Source organism: Macaca nemestrina, chromosome 18 (genome assembly GCF_043159975.1).
Source record: "Macaca nemestrina isolate mMacNem1 chromosome 18, mMacNem.hap1, whole genome shotgun sequence".
NCBI classification, from domain to species: domain Eukaryota; kingdom Metazoa; phylum Chordata; class Mammalia; order Primates; family Cercopithecidae; genus Macaca; species Macaca nemestrina.
In genome coordinates, this window is record NC_092142.1 from 51,344,948 (window position 1) to 51,364,774 (window position 19,827).

General features: G+C 38.9%; 1 protein-coding gene across 5 annotated transcripts in view; it reads right to left on the reverse strand.

The window, feature by feature from the left end:
• Window positions 1-1,768: 1,768 nt before the first annotated feature.
• The window catches only part of LOC105492278 (TOX high mobility group box family member 3), a 109,089-nt gene continuing 91,030 nt past the window's right edge, over window positions 1,769-19,827 (reverse strand). For all 5 annotated transcript variants that reach the window (XM_071084527.1, XM_071084526.1, XM_071084524.1 and 2 more), the window contains exons 4-7: window positions 14,149-14,418; window positions 9,894-10,121; window positions 8,158-8,238; window positions 1,769-3,747 (exon numbers count right to left, since the gene is read on the reverse strand). In XM_071084527.1, coding sequence (XP_070940628.1) covers window positions 2,992-3,747; window positions 8,158-8,238; window positions 9,894-10,121; window positions 14,149-14,418 — 1,335 coding nt within the window. In that variant the 3' untranslated portion in view covers window positions 1,769-2,991. The remainder of the gene's footprint in view (window positions 3,748-8,157; window positions 8,239-9,893; window positions 10,122-14,148; window positions 14,419-19,827) is intronic.

The following is a 19,827-nucleotide window of genomic DNA, read 5'->3' on the forward strand; positions in this document are numbered from 1 at the left end:
CAGAGTAATAAAATAATGTCTACATGGCATTGGGAGAGACAAGGGGTGTGTGTGTGTGCGTGTGGTTGTGTGTGTGTGTGTGTGTGATGGAGGTGGTGGGGGTGAGGGGGGTGCCTGTAGACCACTTAAGAGGGAAGGCATTTAGGCCACTTAGGTGTGACACTAATCAGATACCACATTTCTCATGTCTATTTTTCATTATCCTGATTTATTTCTGACCTCTAACAAAAGAAAAAGTGCACCAAGTACTTACTTAAGTCTTAGGAATAGAAACCAGTCATACGTATAAACTGAAAAGTAAATGGATACATAACATGCTTTGTGAATCCTGAAAACAATAATATGGTAACAAGGTTGAGGAATTCTTTTCATGATTCTAGCCTTTTGACATTTTAAATATATAGTTTTGTCTGGTAATTAATTTTATAAACTGCAGTCATTAAGCTTTTTTTTTCCTCTGGAATTGACCGTCACTGGCTTAGCAGCATTTAATCAAATGTGATAAAACCTAAGATTTATAAAAATCATTTAATAGATGTTACAACACCTGCTTCTAACTGCAAACAGTTGAAAACAGACTTCACTTGCAATTAAGTCTTATCACTAGTGACATTTTTTTCCAAGCAATACTTCATGGGTTTTCAAAATGACAATTACAGAACTAATACACAATTACTGTCACATGTAGTTTAGCAATTAATTTTGAAGACATTTGTCTAAAGGTTTCACAACAGAATATAAAATGGTTATTGTTATGTAATGTTAGTTTCAATTCACAGAAAATCTTTTACCATTCGAGCTCTACTTCTGCTGGGTCTGATGCTAGCAGATCATTTCTTTGTGGAATACAATCACTCCCTTGTAGCTGTAATTAGGCATCATTCTAAGGCTGTTTGAACACTGATACCTGTCAACTAATACATCTTATGAAAAGCTTCAATTTAGACATAAATTTTTCTACAGCAAGAAATCCATAAATTTATAATTAGAATCTCTTGCTGTTCAATATTTGTACATAATACAGAGTAGGAGAGGATTATGAAATATTGAAAGCTGAATTCATTATTCATAACCCACAACATACAGTAAATATTCTCTGAAATACAACAACTTTGAGGGATCCATATTCCATTATTTTTGAATGTCTCACACACAGCAGCTATGAAGCGCACCACGCACACCCTCATTCTTTCCAGATTAGGATTCTGGTCAGGGTTGACACTTGCTGTTTTTAATTTTCATTTTATCATAAGCAGTTTAAGACTGTTGCCAGTGGTAATTTGCAATTTTTATCAAGACCTCTTCATTATAGCTTCTGACAGGACAGATGCTGTAATTAATCATGCAAGACAACTGGGGATAGTGGTCACACTGCTCTCAAAGAGGAACCGCTACAGAGCAAGAAAAGGGGGAATAAATGGGCACCGAAATAATTATTTTGGCTTAAGAATTAGCATTCACCATCCATTTTAATAGTAATAACACCACAATACCCAGGTAGTTCTAGCCCCCCCCGCCAAAAAAACGATTACTTTTTTCTCGCTATACTTACCTTGTACTTGCATCTTTTAAAAAAGACAATTACACAAATATTCCCAATGGGTTGTTTTGCCTTTTTTCAAGGATCTTCATTTCAGGCTATGCATTGTGTATTCTTGGCCATAAATATCATATTTCCAATTGAAAAATGGAAGATGATGCTTGGGCTGAAATGAAACTTGGTATGTGGCATATTTCCCCATCTTACATGTATTCAAGGAACCAAAAATGAAATCTGACATATCATTTTATTTGAAAAGTGAACAGTTTCCTTGTTGTTGCATCAAAATACAGTCCACAGTTTTTACTGAAATGTGTTTATTCTATAGCAAGATAAAAGCATTTTTGTTTTAGTTAAGCAAAATACAAACAACTTAATTGCTGCTATCATAACTCATAAAAAAGTATAAAACAGCATAAAAACACAATAAGCAACGTAGCAATGAATGGTTTATGTCACCAGTGTTTACGTTAAAGCCTCATTTAGGAAAACTTTACAGCACATGATATGAAAACTTACAACTTTGAAAGAAAATATTTACATTGATTATTCAGATGTGGTGTGCCTTTTAAATAGTCTACTGGTATTACATCATAATAAAAACTCTTGCTTTTTCTTTTTAAATCTTAACTTTTGTAATAACTGTTCTCATTTAAGTGCATTTCCCTTTTAAAAATACAGTGTTTTTATTTTTCGAAACTTGTCACTCAAAACACGGAATATAATATTCACATTTCTTTTCTTCTAATTGGAATGAATATAATGGGCTAACAGTGGCCATAGATATTGTTACAACATATACTGTGGTTTGATTTGGAGAAGTCATGGATAAAAAGTGTGAACAAGTCAATAATTGAATTTAATCACTTGCATTTTTTTTCTGGAGAGATTTAGGAAAAAAATAAGAGCTTTGGCAAAAGTCTGTGATTTACATTTTTTTTTTCATGACAAAAAAATGCCATCAACTATTCACGTCATACAAATGTTTGTATGAAACTGGATCTTCATATTTCAGGTAGTTACAACTGTGCTTTTTATTTTTAGGGCTTCAGAAGTTCAGATAGCCTGGAAGTGTGGTTTACTCACTTCTAGAGAAATAAGGCCATTTTCTATGACTCAGAGAGGCCAGTTTATAGTCATTAATATGTCCCAGGATTCATTAAACAGTTTGATTCACATATTGTAGGTATAGCCTGAATAAATAAAAAAGGCATCACATAAAAGAGCACAGCTTTTCTCGTTTAAAAACAAAGTGATTTATAGTCAGCTAGAAGATGTTACTCAGCTACACTGTAGTTCTTATTGCCTATCTAATAGACACTTGAGAGGACCGTTTGATCTGTTACACATTTCTGCATAACCAACACCAACTTACAGATTTCAGCCACATATGCTTTACCCTCCTATGCCACTCTCCTCCGTATACGCAAATCCGTCTGCCACATGCGTCTTCAGAAAATACTGACCTGCGATAATACTTGAGTCTGTGTCTGAGACTGTATTTGCGACTGGTGCTGCTGAGAGGCTGGCTGGGGGCTCCCGATGGCAGGGATGGGGGATGTTATCTGAGAGGCGACGGGAGAGTGCTGCCGAGGAGAAGGCTGAGACTGGTGCTGCATGTGTTGCAGCTGCTGCAGCTGGAGGCGCTGCTGCAGCTGCTGCTGCAGCTGCTGTTGATTAATTTGCTGCTGGAGATGCTGCTGCTGCTGCAGGTGCTGCTGCATGTGGTGCTGGAAATGCTGCTGCTGCATCTGCTGCTGGATTTGCTGATGCATTTGGTGCTGCTGGAGTTGCTGCTGCTGCATCTGTTGCATCTGTTGTTGTTGCTGCTGCTGCTGCTGCTGCTGCTGCTGCTGCTGTAACTGCATCTGATGCTGCTGGGTTTGCACCGAAGGGCTCACTTGGGTGGAGGGTGCTGAGCCAACCATGGTCGTTCCCATGGAGCTTATCAGTGGAGCCCCAATGTTCGAGGGCATGTTGGCTGCAATGGTGACTGATGTGACAATCTGGTTCATGGGGAGTCTCATGGTTAAGGGTTTGGGAGCGATTGACCTAGGGAGGGATTGCTGGAGAGTCTGAGGTGATGCTGACACTGTTCCATGTTGAGACAGTGGAGTGTTGAGAAGGAGGGAGGATGTCAGATTGGTCGACGCCAGGGTCTGCTGAACAGAACGGATGGTCTGGGCTTCTGCTGACTCAGCAGCAGCCTGCATTTTGGGGGAAAAAATTCCAGACTGTTACAATACATAAGTATTTAAAATATTTAAGCATTTTTAGATATTATAAATTGATTTTTTTAATGGCCACCATTATTCATGCCCTCCTGTATCTGTACTCTTTGTCTTGTGACTTTTTCACTCCTCCCAGATGTGGAGTCAAATCCCCTACCTCCTTGAGTCTGGGCTGCTCTAATGCCTTTGCTTTGGCTGACAGAATGCCCTGGCAGTGATACTGTCCCAGTTTCACAATGAGGCCTCAAGCCTACCCCTGCCATGTGCATGATGACAGATATGTGGCCCAGTTACCCACCCCAAGAGTCAGTTCACTGCCATCCAGCCAACTGTGATCAATGTGAATGAGTCCAGCCCCTCCAACATGCAAGCTGACCCCAGACAGAAAAGCAAGACTAGCTGATTCTACTATGCCTGGCCTAGATCTGAAGAACCAGCCAGCTAACTGGCACTCTCTGAAGATAAATGCTCATCTTGTACCACATCACTGAGCTTTGGGGATGGTTGTTACACAGCACTATTGTGGCAAAAAGATAACTCATACACATATTTAACAGCAATAATTCTTCTGCATTTAACTCTGTACTAAGGACCTTACCACTGAGTACCATATGTTTAAAGACAACAGAGTACAGGCTGCCTGAGTTCAAACGCAGTTCTCTGACTTAACAACTTTGTGACATTGGACAAGTTAATTTACTCATCTGTTCCTGTTTTCTTATCTGTAACATTGGGTTATACGGTTTCTTTCTTTCTTTCTTTCTTTCTTTCTTTCTTTCTTTCTTTCTTTCTCTCTCTCTCTCTCTCTCTCTCTTTTTCTTTCTTGTTTCTTTTATTTTTTGTGAGATGGAGTCTTACTCTGTCACCCAGGCTGGAGTGCAGTGGCACGATCTCGGCTTACTGCAACCTCTGCCTCCCAGGTTTGCGCCATTCTCCTGCCTCAGCCTCCGGAGTAGCTGGGACTACAGGCGCCCACCACCACACCCGGCTAATTTTTTGTATTTTTTAGGAGAGACGGGGTTTCACCATGTTAGCCAGGATGGTCTCGATCTCCTGACCTCGTGATCCGCCCGTCTCGGCCTCCCAAAGTGCTGGGATTACAGGCGTGAGCCACCGCGCCCGGCCAGGTTATATGATATTTTTCTTGTGCAGAGGTCGTGAGAATTAAATGAACTCATATGTTAAGCATTTAAGAAAGTGCCTGGTCCATGGGAAGCAACAAATATTAGCTATTTTTATTAGTTAACAATTACTATTACCAGAAAATGGCCACTGGAATACTTGAAAGCCCTGTATTGTGTGGTTATTTATAACAAGGTTCACTCAAATATAAGAAAACCATTATTGGTTTCCTCAGAGATACCAAACTGAAGTTTTCACAATTTTAGAAATGTTTTAGTTCATCAACTATTTTTGAAGATTTCCAGAATTTATTAAAGGAGTCATACATAAGGGGGAAATGTTCAACTTCATGGGACCAAATCGCCTGTTAAAAGATAAACAGCAGATATAGGGCTGAACATAGAGAGAAAGTACTACTTTTTGTGCTAAAAACACTTCACTGCCTCCACAAAAGGAAATTCTTCCACTAATGCAACAGTGGAATGATTCATTCCAAAGACAATTTTTTCCTTGTATTCTTCATTTGATTAGGATGTTTTGGGGGGAGTGTTGCAGGGGCACCTAGCAGACCTCAAGCAGCCATCTACTATCTTTAATAATTGTATATTTCTAAATTTTTATGACTCTGATTTATAAAATCCTGCTGTTGGAAAGAAACCGAGATGTAACCTCATATAGAGTCATCCAGTGTGTAGGAATAGCCACCTCTGATGTTTTCTGTTTGAACACATGTCATTATCGTAAGGCACTCCCCTTCAGTGGACAGCTCTCCGCATTACAAAACTCAGTGCGGCTGCATGTTCCTGAACGGTCATGTTCTAAGGTCTTAGGGTAAGAAGCAACCTATAAATATTCAAATTTGTCTTCAAAAAACCATTAAATCACCCATAAAGTAGAATACACCCAGTAAGCATGTACATAATTCTTATATACTCTAGTAGTTAAAAATTAACAAGCTAGTCTTAAAGAAAAAAACTCAAAGAAAGTCTGTATTTCAACACCTGGGCAGCTCAGTTGCACAGTTGTGCCTTTAAGATGCTGCCTTAATGGTAAATGGAGATGGGTGGATGATTGCAGAGTTCTTCCTTGCCTGTCTTCTTGCTCCTTTATGGTTTAATAGTAAGCTTCCATGAATTTCTTTGGTTGTTGTAAAGATTAAAAGGGATAGCAGAGTCATATCTTAAGGGGGGAGGTCTGAGGCTCCGCGTGTAGAGGCATAAGTTAAATGTGCATATGATGCAACCCTATTGATGTTTCTGATGCTGGGGCTGAACTCTCGCTCCCTGTAAGCTCACCCCTTGGATGAGTTCTCCTCTCTTGGGCACAAAGATCGACTTAATTTCTCTTATATGACAGCCCTTATATTTGAGGACTAAGATCATATGCCTCCAAGTCCTTGCTTCCCTGATTCTTTCAGTTATTCTAACCTGATGTGATTTTCAGTCCTCACCATCGTGGAGGCAACGCTCTAGAGAGACATCAGTTGATTGTCATCTCTCTTTACATTGTGTTACAAAACAGAACCAATTGGTTACAAAACAGAACCAATTGGTTACAAAACAGAACCAATTCTTTAGAAGTGGTCTAACAATCACTGTACAATTCGATGCTGCTTCCTGTGCAATCACTATATTAGCAGCTACTTCACACTTTGGGTTCAGGTTGAAATTATTCTAAACTTATACCTAAAGGACCATATTCATTGCCTCACAGTTATTTGAACAGAGATTTAGGATCCTCTCAAAGTGCATTTACTGAATTAAAAAACAAACAAACAAAATCCTAGTATTTTAAATTTATTCCTTCTAAATTCTATCCTATTGATTTTTTTTTTTCCTTTTTGGTGTCATTGAATTTCTTCTGAAAATATTTCTGAATCCTGATCCTAGCATGCAATGTATAAGTTTTAAGTTATCCCTTCTAAGTCACTCACAGACTTCATGAGCCCAATCATGGTTAATACTCCCTGAATGCCTTTTGAGATACTGGATCTTGGTTTAAATAAATCCATATACAGTCAATTATTCATGCTCTAATGCACAAAATCACCTATACCTGCTCTGGATAAATGAATGAATAAATGATCCACTTAAGAAGTACATGCACACTGTTGCTCTATTCACTTCACTCCATCTAATTAACCACCAACTATACTTTAATTCTTAACATCTGCAGCCCATACAGTCAGCTGTTCTTTGCCGATGTACAAGTCTGAGTACAACATCAGTATATCTTCCAGTACGTGTCTTCCAGAGTCTGAGAAAGAGGTTTCGCTATTGACCTGATAAATGTTTTCTCTATCTAATGAAGTGGGAAGTGTCCTAATAGCCATCAACAAAGAGAGGAGGACCTCTGTTGATCTGATTCTGAGCAGCTGCAAATGCTAGATCTTGATACAAGCACTTAATACAGATAATATAAAGAAGAAACAACTCAGGTGAAAAGAGAAAAAAGGGAATGAACCCTTTTAAAACGTCTTTGAGACCCTAGGTTGTACTTGAGACATCAACAGTGACAATGAAATTGTATCTCTACTTGTCAGAAAAAATTTATCTAGAGCAAAAATATATTATATCAAATTATCCTTTCCAAAACCTCTAAAATCTATAAAGGCAAGAGAAAAAGCTAATTAAATGTTAATATAATGTAACAACTCATATTCCTTTGGATTAAGGTAATTACAATCTACAGTGATATTTGCTTGGGATATTGGTGCATTTTATAACACACCAAGGTCCACTGTATACTCTCTGTATAATACATATAGTTTTTGTTTAGTACTTGGAATATAATGTCATTTTAAATGATCATGAGGTTTATTTATTTATAGGATATGGAACAGTTTGGTCAAAAATGCAACGCCCCCCTATCATAGTCATATAACCACAGGAGAATTTATAATATGATGTCCAAAAATGCCTGACAAACATACCTCCCAGTTTAAGCAGAGGACATTAACACAGGTCCCAATCCCTGACCAGAAGAAAGCATAAGAGCCTATTTAAGATTTATATATATAGGTACATACACATATATAAAGATCAGGGAAATCTTTCAGAAACAACTTAGACTCGGCTGCTTAAGTTAACTCATATTTTCAGATCATCATTTGGGTAATCTCTAATGGAAACACCTAAGTTTACAAGCTGTTCAAGATGCCTTTCCATCGGCTTTTAGGGGAGCTGCAGTTATGTTTTCAATGCTTGAGGGCTGTTTTCCATGCTGTAACTATTTCGGACCCTGGCCGCCCCTGCCCAGGTTTACCTTAGAAACGAGGCTGGCCCTGTATGCTGCCAGGGCCTTCAGGTATTCTTTTTTGGCAGCTTCTGTTTTCCTTTTATATACCTATTAAAAGACCACAATTAGCACCACCTTTAGCGTATAAATTCTCAGCTATAAAATAGCTGCTGCACAAATTAGGTCACATAAACACAACTCACATAAAAAGGTTGGTCTCCTTGGCTTTGATTTTTAAATGTTAGCGTGTGCACACGTGCGCACACACACGCACACACGCGCGCACACACACACACACACGGATATTAAAACAAAACAGAACCCTGCCACCCTCACTGGAGCACAATTTTTATATTTACTATTGCAAATAAGAAAAAGAGTTCCGGTTGCAATACGGATTCCTTGAGAATCACTTTTTTCCTGAGAACAGTTGAAAACCTCATGCGAAGGCAATAAATAAGGTAGCAAGAAGAATAAGCTTTGCTGCAAATGGCTTACTTTAGAGAAAGTAATGAGTTTCTCCATCAATGTCTTCTTTCCCTCAGATACCTTTCTAAACTATACCAAAACCAGAGGATAAAAACAACAGGTAGAATGATGAAGACAGAAGAGAAAAGAGCAAAGCATTTCAACCTTGGTTTTCTTTTGGAGCAAAATTAAAAGTCAGAAATCATCCAAGCTAGGAGATTTCCATTAGTGACCCCACTGAGTTACATAAATAAAATTCCAGCATATTAAACATGATTTGGGCTTCTCCTTTTCTTAAGTGGTCTGATAGTTGGGTGTTCGATCAACATGCATCTTTCTCTCCAGAGTTTAAAAGTTAGGTGTGGCACTTTTCGAGTCCCTCAGAATTATATTTCTGGGACAGAAAATCACTCTGCTGTCTACAGTAATAAACTCAGTGCAAACTAACAAGAAATTTCTAATGTTGCACCATCCCAACCAAACAAGCTCCTAGGAATGAGTTCCTGAAATCAGTTCATGATTTGTAAATAAAAATCAAGGACTTTCCACTCTTCGTTCCTGAAAAATATTATTCTATTTTATCACTCATAAGGGTTGATCTATTCTTCTGTGCATATGTAAAAGTTAACTTCTATTAATGGTAATTGGAGTTTCATGCAAGGAGCAAGTGGGGGGACCGACCCCCAAGGAACCCATTCTTCTCTTCATTTGTGTGGAGGAGTTGCAAGGGGAAGGAGAGGAGACGAAGCCCCTAAGGAAGTATCTCCCACCAGCATGGCTAATTTCTGAATACCTCTCATACTGCCTTGCTTTCAAATGAACTTGGAATAAAATTTCAAATGCCCAGTGACAATAATGAGACACGCAGAGGCAGCTTCAAAGTTTGGAAACCCACCAGGACAGCACAAGGGTTCAGAAAGATGATCAATGGAAAGGCAAGCGGGATGGACCTAATCCCTTTGTAGTGCCCTTTTTGAACAAAAGGGGAAACATTCCACATTATTTAAAATGAAAAGATTATCATCAAAAGTTTATGCTTGCAGGATACTGCCTGGATTTCTTCCAGCCTTCCTCTGAATGAGTTCTGAACATGCACCCATAAGCTGACAGAGAAATCAATATAACTGGAGAGTTGTTTAGATTTATACGTCTAGGTTTTTAAATTCCATCGCTTAGAAAAGGCTTTCAAAAGAAGCAATCATGTTAAGTGAACACATGCACTCAGAAAAGGTGTGAGGAATATTTTAAATGATCATGAGGCTTATTTATGGAACCTTGATGGGTCTTTGTCTCACCTGCTTTTGTTCTTCTCCAAGGCTGTCCCACATAGATGCTACAATTTTTGAGACCTCTCCAAAGGTTGCATTGGGGTTTTGACCTTTAATTGCAGCCTGTGTGTCTCTGAAAAACAGGGCATATGCTGACACTGGCTTCTGTGGCTCATTGGGATCTTTCTTTTTCTTTTTCTTTGGAGTCTTGGGCTTCTTGCCAGAGTCTGGAGCAGCTCTTTTCTCTCCAATGGCCTGCAAAGCAGGAAGAAAATTCACTGCCTAGAATGTACTTGCAGAGAATGCAACAAGACTTAACTCAGATCCATAATTGTTCTTTGAAGGTTTTGTTAGGCATCATCAACAGATGAATCACCACCAACACCGGGGGAGGGGTAAACTTGCTTGGAGTTAACCAGACAGCAGAGATTAGCATTTAGAACATCGATTAATGAGACCCAGAAGTATCCTCAATACATTCACAACATATGCTCTAAATAGCAATTATAATAATGAAAAACAGTACACTCTGTACCAGGCAATGCTATATAGATGCTATACTACACATGTATACATCGGCAAAATATTTTGTATTTTCAGAGGTTTTAGAAGTAAAACCTAAATAATATTCAGGATGTTGATCATATTCAAATATTTTAAATGAGGTCCCTAGCCATAGTCACATGCCATATATGTGATCTGTCTGAATTGATTTGTTTTTTGAGGCTGATTTTATTATTTTACCAGAATGTGACTTTGCTAATGGCTCTCCAGAAACTCAAATGGAAATCAGCTCCAATTTCTATACTTGCTCCATAAGGACAAGGTCATCTTTATTTTCTAAAATAACAATAATTTTCTAAATATTAACAGCAAATGTAAAAATGTCAAAACAACTTTAGTGGAGATAAAAGTGAAATTGATACTCTCCATAAAATTAAAAACCTGTAAAAAAAAAAAAAAAAACAAAAAGGAGCAATAGTTGATACTTAAAAATCACAAAGAAGACTAAAGAGAAGATGTTTGTTATTTGTGGCAAGTAACCCTGCTCACAAGAATGCTACCACAGAGACTCACACATATTCACCAGATGAACTCTGAGAGATCAGAACCATAAACTGATACGGGTATAGTTTCCTAGTTTAAAGATAGCGCAGCTCCATATTCACCCGCTACCATCATCTAAGTTCACTGATCATTTAATATACTTATCAGAGAAGCAGGGAAAAGATTTGTAAATGTTTTATTCCCCTGGATCACAATATCAAAGATAATTTTGCAGTTAACTTCACCAAGAATCCTGCAATGTTTGACAAAAATCTGTTCTCAAAGCCAGCCTTGGGCAAGATCAACCAAGATAGATTCAAGTTACTAACAGATTGGCTTTTTAATGGCTTGAATTCTAATTCAAATTTTTCCTAGAGTATTATTTACTTTCTAAATAAGGGTCATTTGGAATTTTTCCCATTTACTAAAATTCTTAGTAAGGAAATTTTCTTAGAGAGCTCTGAACCCTCAGGGAAGAGTTAAGAAACCGCTGGCCTACCTCTAGGGGAGCCTATTGTTTGCACTATTTAAGTGATAACAGCATCCACACTTTATCTGAGCAGTTTATAAGCTTCAGATGGTTTTAAGTCATATCTCTCTTCTCCTCCAAAATGTCATCTTTCATAACTCACACAATTAATTCAATAATTCTCTAGAGCCCATAGTCTTTTTTCTAAGTTTTCAAAATAAGTGAGACTTGTTTAATTCTACTTAATGAACGTGGATTTCCAAGACAGTCAGATACCTTTCAGTTAGAGGTTCACTTGGAGCCAAGTTTAACTTCAATGAAAAACATTATTTAAACAAGAAAAACTATATACACACACACACATTTTTCTAGTTGAGTCCAACAACTATATTCTTCTCCTGGAAGAAAATCCGGCACTGTTAGTGCCACAATACCCTGACCAATGGCAAGATGCTATTACTTTCCAGAGGAGCTTTTTTTCCAAGTGAGAGGAGTTCAATTTCATTCTCTGTAAAACAATATTCAAACGTCAAACACCTTTGATGCCTTTCTTGGATAACCATGATGTGCCCTAATCATTATTACTTTTTAAGAATAAACCAGAAACGTGGAGTCTCACAATTTAAATAAAAATTCAGAATTAATTCTCCTAAGGAAATTTTTGTGTCATTGACTTAAAAGGGTTCGGACAGAACGCTGGAGAAAAAGATTTACCCCAAAGAGACATAATCAATGATAGTTTTAATCTTCCTTTCTCAGCTAAGGTTCAATGAAGATAAATTGGCTTTATTGTCGTTACACAAAACCTAGACCCTCGCTTAAAATGGAGCAAGCTAGGAGTCCCATAGGAGGTCCTCTTTAAGATGACAATTTCTGTTTGGTACAGCGGCAAGTATGAAGATCCACGGACGTGTGAGTGGAGGGAAAGGAATCCCTTTGAATTGTAATGGCTAAGCGGTTACCTAACCCCATCTGTTCATATCCCTCAAGAGTCTTTAACCATTACTTCTCAATCCTCTAGACTGAAGTTCTGTGAATGTGAGAAGACTGTCAGTGCATTTACCATTCCTGGGCCCAATGGGGGTGCTAACATTATAGACTAAACCATTCATCTCGAAACCCCCTCGATTTCCGCAGCGTCACTCGAAACTCCCTCCCTGTTCCTCATCACTCTTAATCTTCTCTAGCTCCTCTTCTTCCTTTTGCTACTTAGAAATAAATGATGCTCAGGGTTCTGTCCTTGACAGAAGTCCTGATTGATTACTTTCACATCTTCTCATCCATGTGCTGATGGTCCCAAAATCTATAATTCCAGTTCCCATGAACTGAGTTCTAGACTCCAGTGTAAGCACCTCAAATTCAACTCTAACATCCCAAACTCTCATGTTCCCCATGGGGGAGAACACTCCCCTCTTTGTGGGTTGCTCCTCTCATTTGCTGATAGCCATTCTGGCTCTCAAACTAAAAATCCAATTTGTCTCTTCCCCAAATTCCAGTGGATCACCAAATCCTTAAAATGTTTATGATTCTCACTCCTAAAATGCCTGCTAACCTGGTACCTCCTGTCCATTCCCTCCCTTGATGAAACGAAACATAACAAAAGAGTCTTCTAATTCATTGCCTTTTCTTCGGTCCTTTATAAGGCATTCTACATATATAGTCAAAGTTATCTCTTTAAAGCATAAATTACTTATGCCATTCCTTGATGCAAATAATAAATTGTCTCTCAGCTACAACAGAAGAAAGACCACCACATTTAAGCCATTTTATTCTTCAACTTCTATTTCTCTCTTCCCCCATATCAAACTTCATTATACCTATAAATAGCATGTACTTCCACTGTTCCTCATGAGCCCCCATCAAAATGCTGGCCTCTGTCTTCTGCCTCACAAACTTTTATTCATCCTCTTAGACCTAATTCAAATATCACTTTCTCAGTAAAGTCTTCCTCAAATCACTCTCCCAAGCGGAATCCATTAGAATCTCAGCACACCAGATACATCAATTATATCACTAATCACATCTGGAGCTAGTTTTAAACATTGCTATTCATCTCCAGTGGGGAGCCTCATGAGCAGTAGTTCTCTTATACATCTCTATATCACAAGAACCAAACAAAATGCCAAGCACAGAGTAGGTATACAGCACGTAATTAATGAGTGACTAATGAGTAATTATGTACTATTACAGTACTCTTTTTCATTATTCTAAGCATTTGGAAAAGTCATACCTGGAACGCAGTTTTTATTTCAAACTATGTATCATTTAAAATTATACATTTCCCATGACGAAGGTAAAAATGTAAGACGATGAGAATGAACTCAGAGATAAACATCACTGAAGGTTCAAGGCTGTCAAATGTGGCAGCAGCTTGACTGACACACTGGATGAAACTTGCTCACATGGACATTAATTTAGAACCAGAGCAGTTTAGAATTTCTGGAATGTCTAGAATTTCTAGAAATTTGTAGCAGGGAGTCCAAGCCCTCCTTTTGCAGATTAGAAAAATTGGGCCTACAAGAGTTAAATAACATGTCCAGTGCCTTACAGCTATACTAGGAGAAGCTAGATCTCTCAATTTCCAGTCCAATATACTTTCTACAGAAAATAAATGAAACAGTGAAGAAAAACAACAAACCATCATACAGTTAAATGCTACTCCAAATCTATGAAGAAAAACAAGGTAACACCATGAATGAAATTCAAACAGCATGGGGTGATCCCATATTCTCTGGCAGGTTACACACTAAGGCAGTTCTAACTTACTCTGTTGGCTTCATCAGCATCCTCTTCATTGATGGAGCTGGAAGGGGAGGGAGTGGCCGATTTGCTTGCTGGAGGTGAAGGAGATGTGTGAGGCATACTGGCACCTCCCAAATTCAACCCCAACTGGGCGCTGAGCTGAGACTGGTTGATGGTGGTGAGCTGGGCAGGAGGCATGACCCCAGAACGCACAGCATCGGTCATGTGGACAATGGACCGCATGATCAGGGAGGGATCCTGCCGGTACTGGGACACTTGTGTGTGGCTCTGATCCTAGAAAGGCAGCAGCAAAGGGGGAAAAGATATCAGTTTTTCCAGAAATCAGGGAACTGATTAGATTAGCATCTCCTTAGATAGGTTTGAACTGTTGCAATGTTGATAGGTCTGACCTATTGCAGGATGATGGTCTCCGTTCATTTATTAAATGTAAGGACCCATGCCAAGAAGTTGAAAGGTGAGAAGCAGAAAATCCAAGTATCTAGTCCAGAATATTTCATTATAGAACTGTCAGTGGATAAGGAAGGCAGGAAGGAAGGAAGGAGGGAGGGAGGGAGGGAAAAAAGAAGGAAGAAAGGAAATTAGCAAAACTAAATATAATCTTTAGCTCTTGTTTCTGATTGAGGAAACTGGTGGCAGAGACAGGAATGAAGCAGAGACTCCACCCATTCAGGCTCATCCATTAGTTTACCATCCTTCCCACACACATAGCTGTTATGAGAGAAGGCAAAGCCATTCTTTATTTTATTCTCCCAGAAATGCACAAGACATGCAGAGGATGGGCCAGCAAAGCACAGAGCTTTAGTTTCACAGAGCAAACATCTGTTTGCTTTAGGGCACCCTTTCTGTGAAATCCTCTGTGGTTAACCAGACGGTCATTCCGATTCTGAATTACATTGTCAGCGGCATCTGGAAGTCATTCAATGTCTTTTGGTTTGGATATCACTTTTTTCATTTAAACCTACTTTGTTTTCTTTTGTTCAATCCACCAAGATTTAATGTACTAATGAGTTTTTTCGTAAATACGTATAAGAAAAAAATCATTAAAAAAAAGATGGTAGAGATCATCAGAAATAGCTTTTTCTGAAACTTATTGCAGTTACTTTACATGAAACTTTCTCTGTTCTTGGTAGTCATACAGAAAGGCCTTAGAGTTGTTGCTGCTTGTTCTCTATTTTTTTTTTTAATTCCAAAGAATCAAAAAATGAAGACACGCTTTTCAAATGACTTACTTTAAGACATGTCATTTGGAGTGAGTCTGTGATTTTGCTGAAACCAAATTCTCTTGACTCACAGTGACCCAGAATCTAATTTTATACACAAGCCTATGAATTCTTAACTGTTCCTTTTTTGAGTCCTTCTGATAAGGCTTATTTTTGCTCTTTAAAGAAGCAGAATGAATTGTAAATAACTAAATTGGAGCATTTGGTTTCTTCGTATTAAATATATAAATGCCACTCAGTAAGAAGATCTATCAAAGAAAACTAGTTAAATAAATCATGGTCTACCCATACGTCAAAGTGTTATGAAGCTTTTAAAAATAATGAATTAGATTTATGTGCATTGACCTAGGGCAGAGTTTCTCAATTTCAGCTCTCTTGACATTTTGGACCAGATAATTTTTATTGTAGGGGCTTGTCCTGCATATTGAGGGGGCTTGTCCTGCGTATTGTAGGTACTCAGATGCATCCCCAGCCTCTACCCACTAGATGCTAACGATGCCCCTCCCCGTACCAGTCATGACAATGAAAAATGTCTCCAGACTTTGCCCCTGGCAGGGCAACACCACTCCCAGTAGAGAACCACTAGTCTACCCAAGATACAGTACATAAAAGGCAAGTTAAAATTTTTTTTTTTTTTTTTTTTTTTTTTTTTTGAGACGGAGTCTCGCTCTGTCGCCCAGGCTGGAGTGCAGTGGCGCGATCTCGGCTCACTGCAAGCTCCGCCTCCCGAGTTCACGCCATTCTCCTGCCTCAGCCTCCCGAGTAGCTGGGACTACAGGCGCCCACAACCGCGCCCGGCTAATTTTTTGTATTTTTAGTAGAGACGGGGTTTCACCGTGGTCTCGATCTCCTGACCTTGTGATCCGCCCGCCTCGGCCTCCCAAAGTGCTGGGATTACAGGCGTGAGCCACCGCGCCCGGCCGTTAAAAAATTACTATACGACAGCCTCATTTCCTTTGAGGAAAAAAAAAAATGTGTATCCTAACATTAACAATGGTTACATTATAAGGGGTAGAATGGGAGGGGCAAGCGGGGGAGAGTTGCAACTTTTTCTATGTACATGTGTATGCCATTTTGATAAGCTGTGACCACAATACAAAAGTAAACAAAAACTAAAACACTTTAATCAGAAAAAAAAAGAAGATAATGCAAGTGGTTAAAAGAGTCCGTCAACAAGTGTTAGAATATTAAATACATACATTTTCCATTTCTTAATAATTTCTGAATAATTACTGTGAAATCCTGGAGGAAAGTGTCACGAGTATCAGAACACCACACTCCCTTGTATCACTGGCAATGTTCTCCTTCATTATTCCTACAATATTACGTTCTACTTGCAGGTGTCTTTCTGCAGATTGTGTGGATTTTATGTTATCCGTTTATCCTAATTATTTTTTTTGATTGGAATTCTACCACATTTACTCATTTCTCCTAGAAAATCTGAGCTATCTGTTCAGTCTTCCATGTTCTCTTAAAGTTTAACCACTGCTCCCTGACATAACTTCCACCCCCAAACTACTGGTAATTATGCCATCTAGCTTATTCTAAATTTTCTTCTTCCTATATGTCTTTCAGAATGCTTTTATTTTTTGTTTGTCTGTTTGTTTTTAGATGCAGTCTCACTCTGTTGTCCAGGCTGGAGTGCAATGGCACGATCTCGGCTCACTGCAACCTCTGCCTCCCAGGTTCAAGTGATTCTCCTGCCTCAGCCTCCTGAGTAGCTGAAACTACAGGCATGCACCACCACGCCTGCCTAATTTTTGTATTTTTAGTAGAGATGGGGTTTCACCATGTTGGTCAGGCTTGTCTCGAACTCCTGACCTCAAGTGATCTGCCCACCTCGGCCTCCCAAAGTGCTGGGATTACAGGCATGAGGCACTGCACCTGACCCAGAATGCTTTTTAAAAATCTTTCCATCTTATTTAAATCTAGATGTTTTAAAGTATCCATAGGCAAATTCCAGGGCACATTTAATGAAGTATTTTAATTCTGACTGTATAATACTAAATTAGTTAACTGGTATGGCCATGGAATGTGATCATCTGATTTCTGCAGTGTTCTCACCAGCAGAGAATTACTTTGATCTCTTTGCTCCAATGCCTGTGAAAATCTGCACATATAGGTGCTCGACTGACTCACCCCACACCCAGAGCATTTTTTAGATGGCTCTCACGGCCAAACACAAGGCCAAGAAGCGTGTCTCCTCGGCTTCAGCAGCCCTTCCTGAATTCCATCTGCAATTTACGCCTTTATTATGGATCTTGTTGCTGGGGAGCTCCTGCTGATGGAAAGCCCAGGTTCACTGTACTAAAAAGGAAGTTTTACTGCGCGTTTATTACTATGTGCCAGCATTTGTGCTAAGTCTAATATGCACTTTCTAATTTAATCCCCTAGATTGCTTTCTGCATTAGATACTAGTACTATACTCATTCTTAGACACATAAGAATGATTCCCCAGGCCCCCAGGCTAGCTAGTGAATGCTTGACAGAAAACCTGGGCCCTAGAGAGCCATGGTATCTTCATGGTAGAGGTGTGTCCTGGCAGAGAGAGATGAATGAGACTCTGGGATCTCCACTGCCATCATCCTCTTTTAACAAAATCAACTCCATTTCCATTTGTTTTATAAATTGAGGTTCCTCATAATATTTCATTACAAAAACAAAACAAAACCAAGGTTCTTTTGCAGGGTGACAGTATGGAAACCATTCCTGAAGAGTACTGGTGGTGGGGCCAAGGTTTTGCCAAAACTTAGAATCGTCACATAGTCTTCAGATCCAAAAAGATGCCATCTCCCACTGGACAAGATACCAAGGACCTCTAGACTATTTTTAAAGTAACCTCTGACCGACATAATTGATGCATCAAAACGTGCTACCACTCACCATGGTTCACAGTTAGTCGATAATAACTTCCTATGAGTGAATATTATAGTATAAGAAGATCAATGGCTAAAGTGTCTCTTTGGAAATTCAAGCTCCTTTAGGGCCACCAATTATTAACAACTGCCTTGGGGAACTTGAGGATCCTCAACAGCTCCAATCACTTTCCATAAAAGTAACCTTTAAAAGATGTTACCCTTGATCTTAGGACTACCACATAAGAAGAGAAAGATGTCAGCTCAGTATAAAAGTATTGAGCACCTACTATGTATCAGGCCAGAGAAGGCAATATATCAAACCTTATATCTTCAAGAACTAGGAAATTACCATGTGATTATTTTACACATTAAACAAAATCCTGAATGGATGAACAAATTTACTACAACAAAGTGTAGGCCAGAATAATTTTTATATACTCCCACCAAAATTGCTCACAATTTTTCCCAGTAGTAGTGACACAATAAGGAAATGTATAACCATGAATATAGCCCAGAGAAATTTAATGGGCTTTTGTTAATATTACTTCTCACTTAGAAAAACTAAGTCCTGAAAGATTTACCAGTGATCATTTAAAGGCAAAGCAGCTACTGGGTTATAAGAGATTGCCCACTATCATAACCAACAGTAAGAGTTGAATGCTGGTAGCTTTTTCAACTCCTTTCACAATTACATTTTATATGTAATCTTCCTTTATATCATTTCCTAAATTTCTCAGTATTTGGGAAAAACTCATTCTCTCTTCCTTGTCTTGTTTTGTCTTCTAATTGGCGATATTAGATAAGAGTTTCTCAACCTGAGTGGTACTGACATTTTGGTCTGGATGATCCTTTGTTGGGGGAGGGATATTCTGTACATCATAGAATATTTAGCAGCATCTCTGGCCTCTACCCACTAGATACCAGCAGCCACCCCTGCCCTACCAGGTTGTGACAACCAAAATGTATCCAAACATTGGCAAATGTCAAAATCCCCTTCATTTGCAAACTACTGTATGAGACCTAAAATATCATAAAAATCATCTTCTTAGGGGAGGCAGGTAGTGAATGTTCAAAGCTTATGTTCTGTTCCTAAAAATAGAAATCATCCACATAAACAAGATTCCAATTTTGATAAATATTGGGAAGAAAATAAATAAGTTATACAAAAAAGAGTTATTGGGGAAGGATGGCTACATTTAATTGGGTCAATAGGAAAGGCCTCTCAAAAAAGATGGCATTTGAGCTGATGCTGAAGGATGAGGAGAAGCCAACTGTGAAGTGAAGGAAAAAGTATGTTCCATGCAGAGGGAACAGCATGTGCAAGGTCTGAAGTGGGAGAGAACTTGACATCCTTGAGAAATGAAAAGGTGGACAGGAAACCTGGGTGCAGGGTAGGCAAGGTAAAGGGTGAAACACAATAGGCTTGGAGAGATTGGCCTAATTGTGTAAGGTGGGGAAATCATGGGATGCTTCCCCAAGGAGATGACCTACTATGCTGAGTTATAAAGGGAAGTAGAAGCTAACCAAGCCAAGGCATCCCAGACAGAGATGAACATGTACCCAAACCTGGGGCAAGGGCAAACATACCACCAATAAGGAAATGA